The 22,394-nt window shown below is 35.2% G+C and overlaps 1 protein-coding gene across 4 annotated transcripts in view; it reads right to left on the bottom strand.

Moving 5' to 3' along the window:
• LOC111088240 (beta-scruin-like) overlaps nt 1-22,394 on the bottom strand; it is a 71,354-nt gene that overhangs the window by 29,095 nt on the left and 19,865 nt on the right. For 3 of the 4 annotated variants that reach the window (XM_022397758.1, XM_022397757.1, XM_022397760.1), the window contains 5 exons: nt 21,690-21,890; nt 14,998-15,097; nt 12,362-12,547; nt 6,546-6,762; nt 5,625-5,741 (listed from right to left, as the gene is read on the bottom strand). In XM_022397758.1, the coding sequence (XP_022253466.1) occupies nt 5,625-5,741; nt 6,546-6,762; nt 12,362-12,547; nt 14,998-15,097; nt 21,690-21,890 (821 nt within the window). The remainder of the gene's footprint in view (nt 1-5,624; nt 5,742-6,545; nt 6,763-12,361; nt 12,548-14,997; nt 15,098-21,689; nt 21,891-22,394) is intronic. The other variant, XM_022397759.1, reaches the window with a different exon arrangement.

The following is a 22,394-nucleotide window of genomic DNA, read 5'->3' as shown; positions in this document are numbered from 1 at the left end:
TGGAGGACATTTCATCATCTACACAAGCAGAACACCACCATGCTACTCACAACTGAATGATTTGATAATTACATATATACTTTATCATTATCACATTCAGGTGGATGTCTCCATGGTCCACCACCCCAGCAGCTTGGAATTGGAAAATAGTAGGAATTCCCATACTCCCTGGAAAAAGAAGATATATATATATATATATTTATTTATAAAAAGATAACTTACCCAGTCACAGTGGAAGACGATAACACAAAGATGAAGATACAGCAATCAAATGCAGATAATGAGATATGAATGTATGCCCAACTGAAAAATTTCCACCATGGACTCCCATACTCCACTGAAATAAATTGGAGAAGAAAATGCAGTGGAGACTCTGGAGGAATGACAACACCAGAGACAGTGCAACAGGTGACCACAAAAACCCTATTTTGAAAAGCAAACCATACCTGCTTTATTCAGTCTAAGGCATGGCAGAGATAGACAGCTATCGTCTTCTGCTTTACCCATGAAATTCATGGATGAGTATGGTCCAGAATGGGCATATTACTGAAGCAAACATACGGTGAAGACAAACCTACAATCGATCTTGTGGAACAACCCATCTGTCATGATACAAAAGACTGTTCAGTGTAGGTAGTATTAATTAATTAGTTTGTGAATTAGTATTTCATGATTGTTTAGATGTTGTTTTTTATAATAAGAGTTAAAAGCAGACAATTATTGGAAGTTCTGTTTATAACTCCCTGATATTGAGGTTATCAAATGTCACGTGAAATTTACTGATGTCAAGTATATAGAGATTTCTAGAAGGCGAGCAGATGATTAAGTGATAAATATATAAATAGTGTGAGATGAGTAAGAACAGCAGTCAGAGTAGATGAGAAAGTATAATCACAGGAAGTAGAAATTTGGCCAAGGAAAATTAAATTTAAAGTTAACTGCCATAGGAGTGAAAGGCCTAACGATTAATATGTTAGAGGAAAATGAACAGTTTGAAAAGAGACAAAAAGTATGGTTTATTCTATCAAAGTGAGTTCTGAAGTAATTGAACCAGCATGAGTGCACTTGAATAAAAGGAATAGATGATATCTGAAGTACAAGGACCAGACGATTACTGGAAGAGCTGTATATGATTGTGGTAACTCATGCTACAATTGTAAGCGAATTATACATGCAATACTAGTGCAATAGAAATAGAGAAAGGTAGTTTGGCTTGTCAGTTGAAATTCTAAAGCAGTTGAATAGGTCTAAGAGGACTTTTATTTAACAATAAGAAAAGAATATATATATATATTTATATATAGTGTTTATGATATTCCTATAATCTCCATAGTGTAAAGTATTTGTTGTACATATGTTTAACTATTCAACCTACTTACTAAATACTACTACTATTTTATATATAGTAGTATTACTTAGTAAATATATTAGGAAGAATAAGTCCATTATTTTGATGCCATCTCGACAGTGAGTGTTTTATGGCCATGGAAATAAGAAATAAACAGTAAACATGGCCTGACAGTGCAGATTTGACTATGAGAAGCATACCTCAAGATTGGCTACAGGTGGAAGATGATAACATGAAAATGAAGATACAGCAATCGGATGCAGATAGTGAGATATGAACCTATGTGGAGTAGTCCACATGCCCAACTGAAGAATTTTCTCTAAGGGATGACAGAGATGAGACATTAGGGAAAAGATAAGGTGACTGATCTGATGAGAAGACACCTGGAACAAATTATGGGAAGAAGATGATAAGGATGAATAAGCCAATCAAATTAAAAGCCAAATCCAATTGGTCATGGAGGAAGGAGAAAGGTCGAGAACAGAGAATGGCTGCCAAAGAATGAATAGGCAGGAACAGGCACCATGGAAAGAAGGCATGCAGGCAACATAACAACAAAGAGCATGGACAGGTCATAGTAGCCTTTCTTTATCTGAGCGAGGATATAGGTGGGAAATGAAAGGAAGGGAAATCGGCAAGAAGAAGGAATTACTCTCACAAGCTGCTTAAATTTGGGAAGAAAAGATAAATCCACATAAAGGAGAATATATGTGGAATGACATAGGGTACATGAAACATCAATGGCAAATAAATCTGACCTAAAATATCTACATACTAAGAGGAGAAGGAAATAAGTCTTAAAGGATAAGTGAAAAACTGAGCAAGAGGACAATGGTTCAAATGGAGGTAAAGTAAGGCAGTGAAGAACAACATTAACATCACAATCCAGAAGAACATCATGTCAAAGTGGACAACTAATCCAGAAGGAATGCAACAAGAGGGAACTGGTAGGAAAGGTAAAAACTTTACAGTACCTGGAAAAACTAAAAGTGTGGGATAAGGCAACTGGATAACTCGATCAAGAAGACAGAAGACCCCTGATCAAACAGCCAAGTGAGGAAATCCATAATATGAGGAACAGTGAGTCTAGTGAGTGAAAACCCCTGACCCAAATACCATTGACAGAAAAAATTCCACTTACGTTGATAAACATCCCTAGAGGAAGTGTGAATTGAACAAGCTAAAAAAAAGAAGCAACCTGCCAGGACAAACTGGATCTCCTTACCAAGGATTGGATAACAACCAGGTATGAAGATGGAGGATATGAATAGCTGGATAAAATGCTAGTGACCGAGACTGATGTAGAAGAGATGGAGTAAGAGGAAGAAGTAATGGAGGAGCAGAGTGGAGCTGGAGCAGCCACAGGAACCATGGTTGAGCAGGCCAGTAAGGAGCAATCAGAAGGACTTGACACGGAGTGGCATGGATTATCGAGATCACCATGTGAAGAAGACGGATGGGAGGATAAACATACTGGTATTTGTTGGTCCAATCTTGATTAAAAGCATTGACAGACAGAGCAAAAGGCTGAGGAACCAGTGACCAAAACAGAGGCAATTTGGTATTGAGGGATGTGGCAAAAACATTCATGTGTGGAGTACCCCACTGAAGGCATAACCACTGGAAAATAAGAGAATATAGAGACCACTCCATCAGATAAACTTTGTCAGGATGGGAAAGATGATTTGCAACAAGATTGAATGCACCTGAAACGTGACATGCAATTATACAAATACCGAGCATGTGGGCCCTAAACAAAAGGAGATCCAAGGCCCAAGGTATAAGGAATAACTTCTCCAATTTGACTAACCAGCCCACATGAGCTGCTTCCAGGAGCAACAGATGAGTGTGATGGGCAGACTCCTGTTCGGAATGAGCTAACAGAAGCCAGTTTGTCTAGGTAATGATGGAAACACAACCCTTGAGCATGTAAATGTTGAGCAAATGCCTTGACCACCACATATAAGACATATGGGGCCAAAGCAAACCCAAAGGGCAGAGCATGAAATTGATCAACTACCCTGTGATGAACGAACCAAAGATAGGATCTCAATTGATCAGATATTGGGATATGCAGGTAAGCATTCACGACGTCTACCTTGGTCATTCACAAACCCGGAGAAAAAGCCCACATGATAAATCGGGGTTGAGAAGATAGTGTACCATCTTGGATAGATGCTGACTGATGGTAGGGTCCCGAGGCAATACAAAGGAAATGTGTATCCGAGATAATGGACGAGGGGAAAGAAATTGGAAGATAAATCCCTCAGATAAAACCTGAATAACCCACAGATCTGTGACAAAAAGTCACCAAAGGGGAACAAAATCAGACATATGAGCCCTCATTGGACCAGAACCCACCAGGTAGTCACTGGTACTGTTGGCAACGTGTCCATCTGCATCAAATAAAAGATGCGGAACCTCTAGAGGGAGGAACAGGTAAGGGCTGAAAAGGAGCTAGACGAGAAACAGTAATAGGGGCTTGTCTAGGCTCAGAATGTGACAAATAATCCACCAAAGAAGAAAGGGTAGTTTGCAGTTGCACTAATTCTACACGGGATTCCAAAGTACTGTAAATATTACTAAAAGCATACCTTTGAATAAAAGGGGTCATACATAAGTCCTGGAGATAAGAAGGTGGTAAGGAAACCTAGTTCAAAGCTGCGTCCCTCCCCAGGAGATCCCAACAACAGAGAAACCACGTGTGTAAGGCTAGAGCCGAAAAAGATAAATGTACTAACATGAAGGTAATCAGGGAGGGATAATCCCTCGCAAAACCCTCAGGAACTCTGTGGATTGCTTCAGAAAGTAGGTGGATAGTAGACAAGAACTGTAGGAGAGTTGATAAGGTAAGACATGGGTGGGAAAATTGGGCGTGGGATAAACAAACAGGATGATCAGTGTCATCCATGCAAAATTGATTTTAACTGTTGAGAATCGAGAAATGAACATTCAGCCTGAAGGTAAGCCAAGGCAAACTGATCTGAAGCCCATGGAGAGCAAGGCATGCCGACACACTCTACCATCTGAGAAACAAAATACTAAGCATGAACCCTAATATCCGGGGAAAACCAAATACTGAGAGGAGGAGGTATCATGTAACAAAGAAGGATGGGGATCATACGAAATTGGGGAAATGGCTAAATCAGAACATACCTGTGAAATCATGTCTAAAAAAAGCCATAAGTAGGGGCATAGGAAGATATGGCAAAATCAGGTTGAGGAAAAAGGCTGTCAAAATCCTCATGGGCTGTTCAGGAGGAATAAAGGCAAGATCGGGAGAAGCAGGTTGATTCATATAACAATCAATCTCATGGTGGATGATAGCCAATAAATCCAAAGATGATAAAAGTTTTGAAATGGCTTGAATGGGTAATGAAAAACATTATTATAAATGTACGACATTTTGACAATATTTTGTCCTCCTCAGGTACAAGTACTTTACAGAGATACATGAGTATCTATATATATATATATATATGAAGTATAGAACAAAAAGGATATTGCTTCACAGTCTACTATAGTTATCTTGGTACCCCAGGGTGTTGATTTAAGGTGGGGCTGTTGTCTTCAATTAAGATAGCTTCTTTTATTAATGTTAGGTTCTTTGTTTAGCTATCAAGCCATCTCAAAACTTTGATTTTCTAAAAAGTGGGTTCCTCTTTATCAAGTTTGAAATTGAAAGACGAGTCTTCTCCACTTGTATCATGTGTGAGTATGCTAGTAGAATGTATGATCTCTAAGTAGTAACTTGAACTTTGGAATTCCTTGTGTAAAAATTAAAATCAAACACAATTGTTTGATGAAAGTAAAAAAATGAAAAACTAGGAAAATAAGTTAGCTGAAAAGTTGTTAACTGTTGAAAAACAAAAAATCCATTTCAGAATAATAACAAAAAAAAAAACAACACAAAGTTGAACAAATTTGAAGAGCACAACAAAAAAAGTCTTGACACAAGTACTGCCAAACAAGAAGTAATAGTTCAGTAGAATCGAATAGAGGGAGTCACATGCATCAAGAGAGTGTGTTGCACTTTTATTGGTGGAGGGTTGCCACATGATGATTTACATGTTAGATGCATTTCAATAAATTTATTGTAAGGTATGCGAAAAAATTGCTTGCATATATAGGGCAGCACTGAATGAGAATAGCTATTTATTGGAGAGGAGGTAATGATACCATAACAGAAATTATCTATTATTGCTCTTTTCTACATTTCTTGTAACATTTTTTGTGTACGCCTAACATGCATTAAAATACTTGTAATACAACTTACCTATAATATATACAGATCTATTATATAGAACAGCAACATGATGATGTCGAGCTTCAGGTAAGCATCCACAATCCTCCCACTTATCATCCATTGGCAAGTATCGAAGTATTCTATCTCCTGAAGTTACCCAATAAACAGTTATTCTTATGCTTAAAAGAATTTGTAATATTTTGTTAGAAAGGTAAGCTGAAATTCATAGTACAATACAATAAAAATGGATGGCATTATAAAAAATGTGGGTAGAGATCATCATATAAATTCTGAGAGTAAAATATCAAGAAATAATGCTTAATACAATTTTATTTCCTTCAAAAATTTAATAATTTCAATACTTAAAATCAAATCAAATATACAACAAATATAGTAATCTATCTTAACACAAAACCTAGCTCATTCATTCTGTTGGCATTAATTTTTTTTTCTTTCTAATATATTAGCTCCAAAATACTGGTTACATAAAAATCCTAGATCTCAAAATAGATTATATTCACTGGCTTCTAAAAGTCTCTGAGCTAAAATATATAATAAATGAAAAAACAATTTAAAATATATAGTCTAAATCTCAAAAATTTCCATTTTGATGAAGAATAGATTATCATAAATGTTATTTTACCTGCAATTTCCTAGTAATATGTTATTAGCTGAAAGTTTTCCAGATATAATTAATACAACATTTCCCATCATTTAATAATTCATTTATTTTACAAAATTCACACAAGTTAACCCACTCTTATGTCAGATGAATAACATTCCCATTGATTTTGCAAAAATAATATTATTTGCCATACCAATACTGTGGCTAAATATGATTTAACTACAAAACTTCAATGTACATGAAGAACACAACATATATTTGTTATAGAAACCACACCTGCACCTATTGTTTCTTTGTATTTTTCCACCACTGAAACTAATTAATACCTGTTTCTTCTATCTTTGAAATGTTAAGATTTATTCCTCCCAATAAAAGTATAACTGGAGAATTAGTTTCCTGTAAAGCACCATTACATGAAGGTAAACTCATTTTCTGATCTTTGATTTCATTGGTGTGATGATGACCGAAAAGGACTGATTCACAATGGTGAATCAAAACATGTACAGAGAGATCATCAAGAGGGATTTTTTTATAGCTAAACCCCTGAAATATGTAAGAAATAAGAATAATTACTCTATCAGAATTTGTCTTTAGAACAGATTAGATAGACAGAATTAAAAAATGTGAATCAACTATAAACATATAAAACCTTTCTAATTAATTATTTTCCTTTGTTCAAAGTTATTCATATTTTTACAAAATATCATGAACTTTCATTTCAAAATATTATAACAATTTACACATTTACACATTTATAGTTCAGATATTGCTGAGACATAACCTGAACAGTATATACTCCAGTCAAACCCACAGGCCATGCCCTCCTGTTATATGCTGTCTTTCAAAAAATGTGTGGAGAAAATAACAAAAAATATAAAGTTTTACTGAAAAACTTTTGATATTCATTTAGGAGATTCTGGAAGTTAAACGTTGCTTTGTTCAGGAAATACAATTTCTTAAAAAAAATGAGCACAGGGCTGAGTAATGTACTGTTCATTTAAAGCATTATGGGATATGACCTAAAATGTTTCCTCACAGTTTTAAGATTTTGGAGGTTAGCGTCTGTTATGAATATTTCAAGTACTGGATAATGGAGGTAATTGAATAAGTTTTAAATTGTTTGATCACTTCAGTAGGTTTGTACCTGTGGTTTTAACATAAACATAATATAAACACAGGTCGACTTATAGCTGCATTAAAAAATAACCTTGTACAGTGCCTGAGTTAGACTGACTCCATAAATTCACAGACAATTTTTTTGTAAAAGTACTTAATTAAAAAAATCTGATTTCTGTGTACAAAACATTTGTAAATTTTACTAAAAGCTTGCCAAAGGTAATTAAAATTACATTAAAAGTTATATTATGTATAGTTTCATGGTTACATGGTGGTTGAAAAATTGGTTAAAATGATCAAGGGTGTACAGAGTGAATTAATATAATGAACTCAGCACTACTGAGGTTCAGGTACAAATTACCAAATTAGTTATGGGATAAGAAAGAAAATTCAGTATATTTTTAAGTTATTCATGATTGAAATGAATAATCTTAATCACACAAATATGAAATTTGCAGAAGTTGTATGCAAGTTTTATTGTAAGATAAAAAGATGATTAATCTAAAATATGAATACATATCAAAACGAGACCTCTTTTTTTACTGATACTAAATACATAATACCTCTTTCCTACATAAAAGTTAAGTTTAGTACTTTCATGTAGTTAATTGTTCACATAAGAAGTTTTATAAAATAAAAGGTCCTAAATCTCAAGTTTTTTTTTCATTTTAACTCTTAAAACAATATTTTATTTTGAGACTTTTACATTGGCTTAAATTCCTTTGTATTTTATTATTTCTTAAAGAAACTCTGTATTAACTGCTCTTGGAGAAAAAATAGTACTTAATGATTAGAAAAGATGAAAAAATTATTCACAATATCACTAATATAGCAACTTCTGATTAACAAGTTTATATCAGACTTAGTGACTAATTGAGTACCCTGAGCAGATAATGTTTTAAAAATTTAGCTTACTTTGGGATGTATCAACCATCTTTCTTCATTAAAAATCTAGCATGTTCCTAATATGCAGTAAATAAAATAATAACTCAACTGTTATCAAGAATCAAGCACAGGGCTGAGTGAAGTACTGTTCATTTAAAGCAGTATGGGATATGTTCTGAAATGTTTCCTTCCAGTTTTATGATTTTGCAGGTTAGTGTCTGTTATATATATTTCAAGTACTAGAGAATGGGGGTCATTGAATGAGTTCTAAATTTTTTGATCACTTCAGTAGGCTTGTGCCCATGGCTTTAACATAAGCATAATATAAACCCAGGTCAATTTATAGCTACTTTTAAAACCCTGCTTTAAAAATTAATTAACTCATGAGGTGCAATAAGCATGACAACCTAATCCCTTAAAATGTTATGATAGCTGAAATGCATTGCACTGAAGGTTTAAATGTATTTCATGTAATTAAAGGTTGTTGTTTTTCTTGTGCATATATAAAGTGTAATCTGCATTTAAACAATATTTATAAGCTTATGTGCCAATTTGAGTTAAGAAAGTATTCTATAGCAATAGGTAGTGGTTTAACCTCTAGCTAAGTCAGTAGAGCATTAGACTTCTAATCTTTTTTGGTTTTTTTTGCATTGATTCAAACTGAAGGTATTTCACACATCAGGCAAGTGCTCTACTAAATGAATTAGGTAAAGGTTCAACTTTCACTAGCTATTGCTATTAAGGCACTCTTTTTACCATCTCAAAGTAACACATTCTTCCTCTATCTCAAACAAGGCCCATCCTCAGGTGTTATTTCAAGGTTGTAGGATACCCTCCATGTTCAATGTCAGATTTTTGTACATTGGGTTCAACCTCTCACTAGAAGTGAGTGCTCTAGCCTACATACTGAGATAAGATATTAACCCAATAGCCATAACATATATCCATTTATTGATGTATATTGGAAAAGGTTGTTTATATATCAAGGTGTTGCATTTTTAACTTTATACGTGCTGATATAAATTATTTTTTATGCGATGCTAATTATAGCCCTATAAATATGTGAGTATTTTCTGCATTTTACTAAAGCTGTGTATGTATAACTCATTTGAGCTAATGAACATTCTCATTCAAGGTTCCAAGGAGAGAAGAAATGAGGCAAGACCTGGATCGTTCACTACAAAACACAGACTCTTCTAAACATAAGAAGAGTGCAATAAATACTAAAACAGAAGATTCTATTAAAAATGACATGCACTTAAAAAAGTTCATTGATATTAAATGTGCCCTTATCACAAAGTACACCCCTAGATGCAGATAAATAGATCTGATAACTCTTTAATCAGGTAATGCTAAGTTGCATTGACAGGATACATGTGATAAGAAAAATAACACAAATAGATGACTCAATGAAAACATAAAAGTAAATATGAGAGAGATTCTTACCATAATGAAATTTCTAAGAACACTGAAAAATCATCACTGAAGTAAATGAAACCAAAGAGTAGATGAGACAGTATCATGATGTAGATAAAATAAATTAAAACGTATTAAGAGGCACCCATAAGTCTACCCACAGAACATATTCCAAAGACCATCAACTTGCTGACATTGAGGAAACAATGAGATGTCTAATTTACAGTACATGACACAAATTATGTATATCAAATCTGCATAACTGCTATGAAAAAAAAGAAGTATCAGCCTATATCTTGGGGTAATAGGAGGAAGAAAGCCTTGATGGAAAGTAGGGAAACATAAGTTGAATCTCAACAATTATGGTAAAACCCAAAGAATAGAAAATGAAAAAGGTGATTAAAAAGTGTAGATAGTTGACAAAGAAAACTTACACCTAGTAAAAATTGAGACACAAAACCTCTGGTTCAAAATAAATATACATATATAAATAAATGGAATAAAGTCACTAAGATCAAAACAGCTTAAGAGTAGCCCTGTCAAGAATGAAAATATATGTAAGATTGAAGCTTTTGGAAGAGTAGCTTAGCAAAGTTACTGATCAAGGGATGAACAGAGCAGAAGTAAATTAGTAATAAATAAGAGTGTAAAGATAATTTGCAAATAAATACAACAATTTCGGTGAAATAAGGAGTTTGATATGAAATTTAAGTCCTGGAATAGGATGAGCTTGAAGTTATGGTACTAGCAAGCTTAGAAGAAAATCAAAAGAAGCATAATAGAAAGATTCTTAATAGATTCTTAGAAAGATTCTTTGGAATTCAATTAACATATTTGAAAGTAAGATTGATTTCAGAAAGTGTTGAATACATTTAAAGTTTATAATTTTATTAGATTGATCATTTAAAAATGTAAATGTTGAAAGAATCTTTCCTTTATGTTCTATTAACATAATCTTATGTGTTATATGGTAAATAGCTGGTGGTGTATTAGGAGCTACATTGTAGGAAAAAGTGAACAGGAAAGGAATATACAAATGCATCAGAAATGTTTCATAACTCTGCATCAACCTTCTTCCTATTTTAATGACTCAAATACTCATGAATTTCACCTTTCCATTACTAGTTTAAAATATGTTATTAGTCCAATGTATGCTGGTAAATTTTTCTAAATGTAGTATGACATTTTTGTTAACTGAATGTTGAAAGGTCATAAATACGTACTAATCCCTTCACTCAGGTAAAGTGCATATGGCAGTGACTAGAAATTCATATCACTTTGGCCCTGTATTTAGCCACTGTGGGAAGGGAGAGAGAGGCAAACCCATTTCAGTGGGTAGTTTAGATACTCGTACAAATTGATGTGAATTAGGGATTTTCTTACCTATAAATGTCACTTGAAATATTAAGTGACATTACCAGTGTTGAATTCTGGTATACGTCACTTTTAAAGTTTGGTCCAAATTTTTACAGTAAATTTCAGTCCTTTTTGTTTTTGTCTTATGGAAATATTTTATAGAAAGACTCCTTTCAACACCAGCAGTCAGTAAAGTCACAACACAAAACTATAAGTTGGTTAATAATTGGTAAGACTTACATAATGACTGTGAATAATTCTTTGTTTACTTGTTCATGTGTAGATGTATGAATCTTACTTCTGCTGTCCATGTTAAGTTTATTCTCTGGAGAAGATTTTACAAATTTGCATTTTGCATATACTTTTGGACTTATTAATGTGTGTGATAGAAAATTTATGCTCCTGATGAAGGTATAAAGCCAAAATGTTGAGCAAATAATACAACTTTGGAAGATTCTCTGGAGTTCATAGTCATTTTATTTATTTCTAAAATTTTTTGGCATAGCTTGTATTATTATTTCATTGCACTAACTTATATCTTTGCCAATATGCCTGGAAGCTTAGATTTTAATGCATATATGATATTTTACTTCTGTGAAACATAACTACTGATTTTAATCTTGATAAAAGAGTTAGCACAAAGGATCACATATAAAGTGTAATAAACGCAAATAAGACCCAAAACTCGAGCGCTGTCGAATAGTTGACTATTCTTCTTCAGGAAAACAAACCACTAATTTTAACATTTTCATCACTGAAAAAAATCATAAAATATAATCTCTATAGGGTTCTAAATATTATAGATGATCAATACTCATCAATATACAATGTCATTCCATAACAGAGTATATGTACTTGATTTTTTTTTAATTGGAGGAATATGTGAATATACAATTTTACAAAGTTATATAAGCATTCTTATGAAGTAATTTACAATATAATTCACAATAATTAAAAATAACAGAATGGTATTAGAAAGCTTAATTCAGTTAATCTTGAATAGAGAATCATAGTTTTTAAAAACAAAATCTAAAATCAATAGTAAAAAAACAGTTCATTAACAAAAGTAAATAATAAATCCAAATCTCTTCCACAGTATTTTAAAAATGTTATCAAAATGTTGTGAAAAAATAAAATATTCTAGTATTACTAAGTGTGTGTGATATTATTTCATAATATGACTGGTAATAATTTAAATCACACCATTTCTTAATGGCTCAATACAAGTTTATAATAACAGAAAAGTGTATAAAAGCATTTCTCTCATGTTACTTTAAGTCACTATGGATACAAAAGGAAATACCATAATTTTGTGCACTTAATTTATCAGTCAATTCTTTATCACTAATTTGAGAAATAAAAACTTTACTGTGAGTTCAGGTTCCTTTCTTTTGTAGTTTTTTTTGACAAAATATCCACGAACTTGTGCTTGTAGTTTAGTTACAGCTTCTTTTTCTCTCAGAAAATTATTCCTTATGTAGTAGCTTCGGAAGTATGCCTGAATTTTAATTGCTGCAGCATTATAATCCTGTATTGCATCCCAATCAACACAATGCTAAAATAGGAGATAAGAAAGAAAGTGAAGATCTACAGAGTTTTGTTGCATGAGTCAAATCATATTAAACTTACAACTCAATTACATATTGTACATGTTTTTCAAAAACTAGGAAAAAAACACTTTGTATCAAAACAAAAGTTGTGTCAAAGTCAGAAAAAACAATGGCAGTGATATATTCATCAGAAACAATAATAAGTTCAAACAGTTTTGTAGTTCTTCTATTTATCTTTAGCTTGTTTTTTTGGTTATTTATAAGTTTATAATTTACAAATTTTCGGAGGTTGTTAACATAATTTGATTTTTCTAAGATTTGACAAGAAACTGTTATTAACATAAAGACATGACTGCACAAAAATATTAATGCAATTTAAAATGCATGTATGGATTAGAGAATGGCATTTTCTTATGGATTCAGAAAATGTTGAAACATCCACCTTAAAAGAAGTTCTAGTACTGTATACAGATGGAAGTATGGAATGAGCTAACAAGGATGTGTGAAACCAGATCATCTCGCCAAGGACTCGACAAAAGCTAGGCGTGAAGATACAGGATGTGGAGCTTGGGATGTAGAATGTGGAATCGAGGTTGACGAAGAAGAGAGGGTGAAGGTTGAAAGCACCTGGCACATGACATATGATAAGATGAATGTGATGTGCGTGGGCCAAGTATAATAGATCCAAAGTACAAAAACATAGCTCTCTGGACTGGGTGCCCTCTTAGTGGTTAATATGGGCCACCACCATAGAACTGTCCGAATTCACCATCACCAGACAATGATGGGTGAGAAGAAGGAAGTGATGTAATGCCCAATATACTGCTAGAAATTCAAGATGTGCAAGACAGCTTTGTCTGCAAACCAATGGCCCAAAGCTTCTTAATGATTGACCCATGCCACATCCCCAAAAGGATGTGTCCAGGAAAGATGTAGATCCAGATGCAGGGGAAGGAAGCAGCACATCCACCGATGTACGTGCTATGTCCAGCCACCAATGCAGCTCATCTCGCAGGGAAGTAGGAAGGGAAATGGGGTGGAAAGAGGATCCCAAGCAAGGTTCTATCAGTAATGAGATCCCCACTGAGGGGATCTCATATGGGCATGACCAAGAGGGACCATTGTAGTCATGGAGGACCTCATCCCCAAAAGAGATAGAACCTCGAGAGTAGTAAGGGATTTAGATGAAAAAGCATGGTAAACCAAAAGTTCCATTGAACAAAGATGTAAAGGAGAAGGTAGGTGGCCAAATGGACTAGATGTTGAGTGGGTTGAAGGAATTACTTCTCTAGTTTGATCAACCAGCCCCCACAGAAAGGAGTTGGTGAGTATGAGTGGCCGATTCCTGCTCAGAAGGAGTCAGTTGTCCATGTAATAATGAAATTGTCTCCTCTGTGCATGGAGATGACATGCAAAAACTCGGACTATGCGAAAAAAACACATAGGGAGCCGAGGCAAGTCTGAAGGGGAGTGCACAATATTGGTAAACCACCCAAAGATGGACAAACCAAAATCGAGATCCGATGTGCTATTGGGATGTGGAAGTAAACATTAGAGACATCCATCTTCATTATACACAACCCCTGGGAAAATTCCCATCTCAGGGTGAGAAAAGATTCCATGGTGAACTCGAAGACTATGATGAAGAGGTTGAGGTGAGATAAATCAAATTAGTGTGAAAAAAAAATTTTGTTTGTTTGTCACACTGGAAGCACTAGGCACACAAAAGAGTGTCTTAGATGAAACACTGCCAAATGAGAAGTGAAGGCTCAGTAGAGGAGTGGAGAGGGAGCCACATACATCACATGAGCATATCATGCTATTTTGGTAAAGAGATGATGCATGATGATGATTTACATGAGAGACATGTTAGAATATCGTAATCCCAACAGGGAACAGAAGGCTTGTAGCATGCATAAAGAAAAAGTTCGCATATAGAGGGCAGCACTGAATGAGAATAGCTAATGTTGTGAGTAGAGGTAAGTCCTGCATCAGAAATTGCATTATTTTCAGTTACTGTATCATTACATGTATGTACAAAAAACTAAGTTATCTTTTTATAAAGTCATCAAAGAGATTTTTTTAACTACAAAAAATAATTTAAATAAATAAAATTAAATACAAGAGTTAACCTCATAACATGGTTTTATAAATTATTCTCTCATGAGCAGAAATTTAGGTACAATTACGGTTTTATGCCAGATAATTTATCTTATAAAGGGTATGGACTGAACAGTAAGCATTTCCACTTCATGTAATTGTATAAAACTTTTCAAGAACCTTAATGACTTTATTTTGAACGTTGATAGGTATGAGAGTCATACTAATCAATATTTCTCCACAACTATTAAGATTAAATTCAGATATGTAGTGAAATGTAGTTAAGAGAATAAGATGATATAGTGATAATTTCTTTATTAACATGCTTTACTATCACCACACAAATACAACTTACCCATCCTAGCATACGTTTGTATTTTACCAGAAACTGACGAGGGCGAGAAACATACTCTTTAAAATACATATCTTGTTTAGTTAATTTTGCTGCTATGTAACTGAAAATAAAAAAGCAGTTATTTAATTAAATGAAACCATAAAGTGTAAATAACTCTTGTTTACAGTTAAAAAGAGGAAAATTTCCAAATACATGGCCTTTCTAAAAGGGAAAAACAAAAGTTAACATTTTCTTAAATCAAAAATGTATTTCCAATAATACCTTCCCTCACACTTGGAGCTATTAATCGACTGCCAGGGTTTCTTCCTTTGCCCATATCATTTTTTCTCACTTGCTCCAGTCTTTTATACTCCACTTAATTGTCCTTGGGGATATCTGTCTTGTGATACTCTCCACTTACGTCAATGTGCCCTCTATCCTGGTACTGTATATAAGCACCTCATTTAGATAATGTTATTACTTTTTTTTTGAGACTAACTCAATCCCAGTCTCTAATACTGGCTCTTAGTGTGGATGAAGGGTGGGAGAGAGGAGGCAAGTATTATTGGAAATAGTTTGTCAATTTAAGTTATGAAAATTTTAATTTCCAAAACATACTTACCTCTCTCCTCACACTTATAGCTAGAATCCCACACTGATAAGATGGAGGCTGGTGAGAGCATTATCCATACAGAAAGTGTCTGCATAGATCGTAGGTGTGTCAATCGAAGATAGGCACCATAGTGGGGGAACCTCACTACATCCACAACAGGATGTAGTGTACTCTTCACCCAGAACTTAATTCATGTACTGTGGGTGGAACTTTACATAATTTATCATCACTACTGGGCAGGCCCCAACCAGACAGCTGAGGTTCCACTACTCAGGGTTGGAATTATAGAGTCATGGTCCATATATAACATGTTGGTGGCTAGGGCAATTGGACTTCAATCTATATATACACCCACATATGAGTGTAGCCAAAATGGACAAACCTTCTCCTCAACCTGAAGATGTCCAAAAGGCAACGGGATAGTGTATGCCTTACTCAAGCTGAGGAAACATAACTTATCTGGTCTGGAATTATGGACACTCATTCTCATTCCACAACAGTGTGGGCATGGTCAATTTTACTTGCCCCCAGAATTATGGGGGAGACGTGGAACAGACTATACTCAATAAAAGACTCAAAATTTTAAAAAGCAAACCAACCCCAATTTATTCAGTCTAATGATCGGCAGGGATGGGCAGGATTCCTTTATGATTTTCTCATGATAGTCCATAAGTGACAGTCTAGCATAATACAGTAATACCACCCAGTTAGCCTCTAGGTGATCTTATGGAACACGTCGTTTATACAGAGCCTGTTGCAACCTAGATAAAGTATGTTGAGTTTGTGGTTGCTTTTGCAGAATTGGTTTGATATAGCACACCTGCCTGGCAACATTTGCCACAGAGTGGGATCCAGTGAAAAAAAAGAGGTAAGTGACCCTGTAAAGTAAAAAGAGAAGAGGAGCAATAAAAATACTCACTTCTCCTTATAATTTAGCTGACGTGGTCCAGATAGTCATAGGGGTAGTTGAAAACCCTCAGAGGAAGAAACTGCCAGATTATGCAAATAATGTGATAGGTCCACATACCAGCTCACACAATGTCCTCCAGTGGACAATTCAATTGGGCAGCTAAGGACACATAAATGTAACAAATCTAATGAGGCGTGACTCGCAAAAGTTTCCTCGCTTTCAAAGAGAGCCCAGAATAACGTATAAGGATCAATTTTCAAGCCCTAACTGGATATAACAAGTGATCATGGTCCGAGCAATCATAGAGGTGAGAAACAGTTGTCAGATGAATTAGTGAGAAGGATTTATCCCCTTCCCTGGCTGCCAGAGTCTTAGGTAGGAAGGACCTGTCTGGGTATAAAATGATGTAAGTAGAATGATAAAGGTCCTGTGCTCATGCAGTGCAAACAACTCCAGTAAGCGATGTCCACATGCCACCAGCAACAACAAAAAACTTTAAGGAAAAGATGATACATGGTACATGAGGCTTAGGGGTCAAACAAATGTCAAGACAGAGCCAGTAATATCACCTTAATATCTCAGTTAAATAACTGAAAAGGCCTTTTGGGATGAAGGACTCAAAACAACTTGAGAAGGAAGGATAGCACTGGGGACTCAATTAATTTCCATCTTTTTGAGTATCTAAATGTAGTCGATAAAGCTGCCTTATATAAGGCAACTGTAGGCAAAGCTAAACCCTTGTCAAAAAGCTAGGTCAAAAAACGAGCTATGGTTGGCACGTCTGGACAAAGTAGGTTCAATTTCTTCGTGAGACACCATTTTCAATATATGTGCCATTTCCTTTGATAAATGTCTATCGTGGGAATATTCAGAGACTGAGATAAATACATTGCAGCCTTAGAAGTTAAACCCCTATGCCATCCAAAGGACCACATAACTTCCATGCATGAAGCTTGAGCTTTGCTAAATCTGGGTGTATGATGTCAGATCGAGGTTACCTCAACAGAGACAGCCAAAGAAGAAATGACAGAGGTGGGCACTCTAGAAGATACTGAAGAAGTGGAAACCATGGTTGAGCCAGCCAATCTGGTGCTATCAACAGCACATGACAAGGGTTTGACCAAACAGTAGCCAGAACTCTGGGTAACAGACGAACTGATGGGAAGGCACAGAGGTGCAATCCCATCCAGTCCTAACTGAATGCACCTATCACCATGCCCGAGGGTGAGATACCAGGGATCAAAATGCTGTAGTTGAGTGTCCCAATGTGTGGCAGAAGCATCGTTCATCATTGTCCTAAAATGAGAGCAAATCCAACAGAAAACCTCATGATGTAACATTCATTCGGTTAGGTCGAGACAATTGATCTGCTATTAAATTCATCACTCTTAGAACGTGGCAAGTTGGTAGGCTGATATGATGTGAGTGAGCACAATAAAGAGGATCCAGTGTTTGAGTGCCCCATTGACAGGAAATGTTAGACACCACCATGGAATTGTCGGAGTGATGCATGACGATTTTTCCACTCAATTATTCCAGATTTTGAGACATTGTCCTTTCGACAGCAAGAAGTTCTAAAATATTGATGTGGAAGGAAGTTTGTCATCCGTCCATAGGCCCTGGAATTCCTGACCATTGATATATGCACCCCATCCATGAACTGAGGCCTCTGCGAAGAGATGGATCTTGGAACGAGGTGGCAGTAGCAAAAAACCTATTGTAGTATTGTTCTGATCTAATCACCAGTCGAAATCTAAGATATTGATCCTAAATAAGGAGGCTGGGTGATCCAGTGGATCACTGTTCATGATCCATTGGTCACACAGTAACCACTGAAAGGATCTCATGTGTGCTTGTTCTAAACAAATGAGAGATTTGAGTGATGCCCACATCCTCAAAAGGGAAAGAACCCTTTGCACATTGGAAGAAGATGTGAGTAAGAACCAAACTCTATGTTCCATTGCATGGAGGCAAATGAAATTCAGCTGAACCTGACTGAGATACGTGTTGAAAAAGACACCCAGATGGATGATATATTAAGTTGGAATGAGAATAGATTTCTCAGTTCTGATAATAAAGCCTGCCTTGGTGGCTTCCGAAAGGAGAATCTGGGTGTGACATTCTGCCAACTGACAAGACATTGCCAAGAGTAACCAGTCGTCCATATAATAGTGTGTGCCCAGGCCTAGAGAATGGAGTTGACGAGAAAAAGTTCGTACTCTTCTGCAGAGCACATATGATGCTGATGCTAGTCCAAAGGGTAGAGCCTTGAACTGCAGTACGTGACCCTTGTGCACAAAACTTAGATATTGGTGGAACAAATCTGCTATGAGAATGTGGAGATAGGCATCGGCAACATAGAACTTGTAATGCTTGGAGACGGCTTATTACTCTCAAAGTGGGTTTTTCGTCATTGAACATAGAACTTGGTCATCCACAGCCCTGGCAAAAAATGCCAATTTAGGGTGAGGAATGACTCCATTGTGAACCTGAGAGGATCTAAGAATTAGTTGAGACGAGAAAGATCAATGATCAGATGCCAATCTCTCATCTTCTTGGACAAAAAAACAGATGGGAAAACCCTGGAAGAACTGAGTACACTCTCTCTACTGCCCCCTTGACCAACAATTCTCTGATAGCCTTGGAATGAAGGTCCAAATTCCGAGGATCTGTTGGAGGTGGATACACTACAGGTTGGAGGGTAGGGATAATGGTGGTGTAGATGTGAACTGAATGACTAACCCCGACATACGAATTTGTAGCACCAATGGATCTGTGATAAAGGAATTCCATATGTCCAGAAAATGTCATAGCCGAGCCTCTACAAACCCCATTAGCATAGGATAGTCATGGCCACTGCTGGTGGCATTCTGATTGAGTGAAGGAGCTTCTTTGATATGGGCGGAATATGTTCTGGGTACCAATGGATCGAGGGAATGATGTTGGGGGTCAGAACACTCAAACAGGGGTAGGGCCGAGGAAAGTCAAGAAGCCAATGACAACACTGATGAATGCAGATAGGTGACATCAATCTGTGATTCCAACGATTCTGGAACACCTGCAAAAATCAAGGGTTAAAGAAAAGAGACCTCACATAACTCACAGAGGGTAACAGCAGGTAGATGAACACTCTCCAACAATGCATCTCTACCCAACAACATCCCAGCCAAGAAACTAAAGAAGACCAGAAGCTGATAACTGTACCAAGGCAGGTGGCAACAAAGGTCCTAACACATCATCAAATTGGTGTGGTGATTGCCGAGAGGCTTCCAACATAATATGAAGTGATAATAATTATCTCATAACCACAGTGATGGTCAGATTAATCCTAGAAAATTGTGATCTGTTCAAGTTGATCACAGGCTCTGCTTTGGAACACATTTCCAAATGTGGGTCTAGTCATTGGGCGGGTAACTATGTGTCCCCCTGGCGGTTTTAAGCCAAAGCATGTCAGACAAGGCATAGCTATCACTTCACGTAACTGAGCGGTAAACCTCCCTGCATGAACAGCAAAATCAGGTGATGGGGGAAGGGCTAATAAGTATTCTCCCTCAGACATTTCTGCCTTTCGAGGAAAGTGTAGATTCAATAGCTACTGGAGAAAAATCCAAAACATCACACACCCAATTGACTAAGTGAAGAAAAGAAGCAAAAGGTGGCTGATCCAAATTGGCCTCATGAGAAGTAAGGGAAAGTGCCGAAAAAATGAAACTAAGTTCTTTCCTGAATGTCCAGAATCACCCACAAATGCAGCCTCAGAGCCCCTCAGAAAAACACCAATAGACTGAATATATATATCTCCTTTTCACTACGATTCAGATAATGGACAGCCTCAACTTAAAGTGACTCCCCCCTCCAACTGTTGAGTGACACTAGACATCAGAGGTGGAATAGGCGAGGTGTGATTAACCTTCATGCCTGAAACGGTAATTTAGGAATTTATGCAGTATATGGGCTTGTTGCAACGGGGAAAAAAAACTTTTTTCTTTACAAAAATCAACTAGGTGATGTGAAAATTGCTACAAATGTCTCTCACAGTCGCAGTACAGAGAAGCCGTTCCTGAACGCTTTGTCGAAAAAAGTGATAACATTAACTAATTGAAGTACTTATATATATAGTACAAGGATAGAGGGCACATTGACATAGGTGGAGAATGTCACAAGATAAATAAATTAAATTGGGTATAAAAGACTAGAGCAAGTGAGAAAATATCAGACCAATGCTTAAAAGAGCAAAGGAAGAAACCCTAACAGTCTAGGTAAGTATGTTTCAGAACTGACTTTTTTGTTTTAAATAGTTACAATGGTATTCTAAAATACACTAAAAAAATTATGTTTTCAGATTCTTAATTCAGTTTCAAAAAGGTATCATATAAAAATTCCTAAATTAGGATATTATTTTTTACCTTAGTACATATTCACAATAAGTATCAGGGCAACAAAATGTTTTGCATTTTACTATAATAATAATATACCTCACATTAATAATTTGTTTTATGATGAGTATAAAATTTCTTTATCGGTAATAAGTGCAGTACATGGAATCAAAATAGCATTTTATTTTAATTTTCAGGTAGTCAAATAAATATTTACTGTAATATCTCAACATTGAAAAACAAACCTGACAACATCATAAAATAAGGTTTGTGTGAATCAATATATTCTGATAACATTTGACAGAAAAAACAGTAAATAATTACAAATTTCAAACACATAAGTCTTTACTGTGAATATGCTTGATATTTTTATGAATCAAAATTATGGAAATCTGTTCCCTGAAACAACTGCGACAAGCTTGCTTTCTTGTATGAAATGTGCAGTACTTTTCCATAAAACCTTTCTGTATGTATGAAATAAAAGGTTCCATATTTAATATTTAGAAATGCAATATATTTGATAAATAAATATTCCATTACAATAATGAAATATGTTGCATAATTGTTTGGACATTTTTTCATGCCATTCACATCTTCCACTTCCAAGATGACAACAAAAAACCTAGCTAAAATAAATCATAATAAGAAAAACAACAAATATTTATTATATCAAATCATTTCAGGGCTAAATGTTAGCAAAGTATTATGATATGAACAGAAAATTATTGTTATATTATTTATTATCATCATACTTCTGGCACTACATAATTTTTTTACTTAGAATCTTTAGTAATCAATTCTGATACTTTCTTACCACGTTGCCCTCAATAGCATATCTCTTATGGTAGGATATCGTGTAACACAAGGCAAAATTGGAGGATGATAACAAGCAAGTATTTCTTCCAGAGACATTGACGAAAATCGTATACAACTCATTATATGATGTACATATTCCACTCTCCTCAAAAAGTCATGATCTAGCCATTTGAGTGCAGCTAAATATAACACAATTTCACTTGTAAAAAAAAAAAAGAATATATTTGCTTTCAGTTTTCCAGTATTTAACAATATTGATACTTTGGTCAAAACCATTAAAACAAATGAAAAATTGACACATTTTACTGTTTTATGTTTTACTTTTGACACTAAATGCAAATTACAAAAACTGACTATTACACATTCGTACTAAAAAAAAACTCAGTTAAAATTGTTATTGTCCAATTTTGTAGTTTAACAATGTGTGTTTTTATGGGTTACTACACCACATTTTGAAAATTATCTATCTTTTTTTTTCAACATATTCTTTCCTGGATGTAACAGTAGTAACAGTCTGTACTTGTATCTACTTAAATTTAATCCTATTACTAGACAGACAGAGTATAAATCACATCTTGTTAAGTATGCACTATAATAGGTAAAAGAGCTTTCTTTTATTTCAAACTCTCAAAATGTGCAGAATATTCAAAATGAATTAGGAGCAGAAACTGTATCTTAGAATTTTAGGACATTCAGCACAATT

The sequence above is a fragment of the Limulus polyphemus genome, unplaced genomic scaffold (genome assembly GCF_000517525.1).
Source record: "Limulus polyphemus unplaced genomic scaffold, Limulus_polyphemus-2.1.2 Scaffold3396, whole genome shotgun sequence".
Classification (NCBI taxonomy): Eukaryota; Metazoa; Arthropoda; class Merostomata; order Xiphosura; family Limulidae; genus Limulus; species Limulus polyphemus.
Note: the sequence above shows the minus strand (reverse complement) of the source record. Positions and strands in the feature narration are given on the sequence as shown.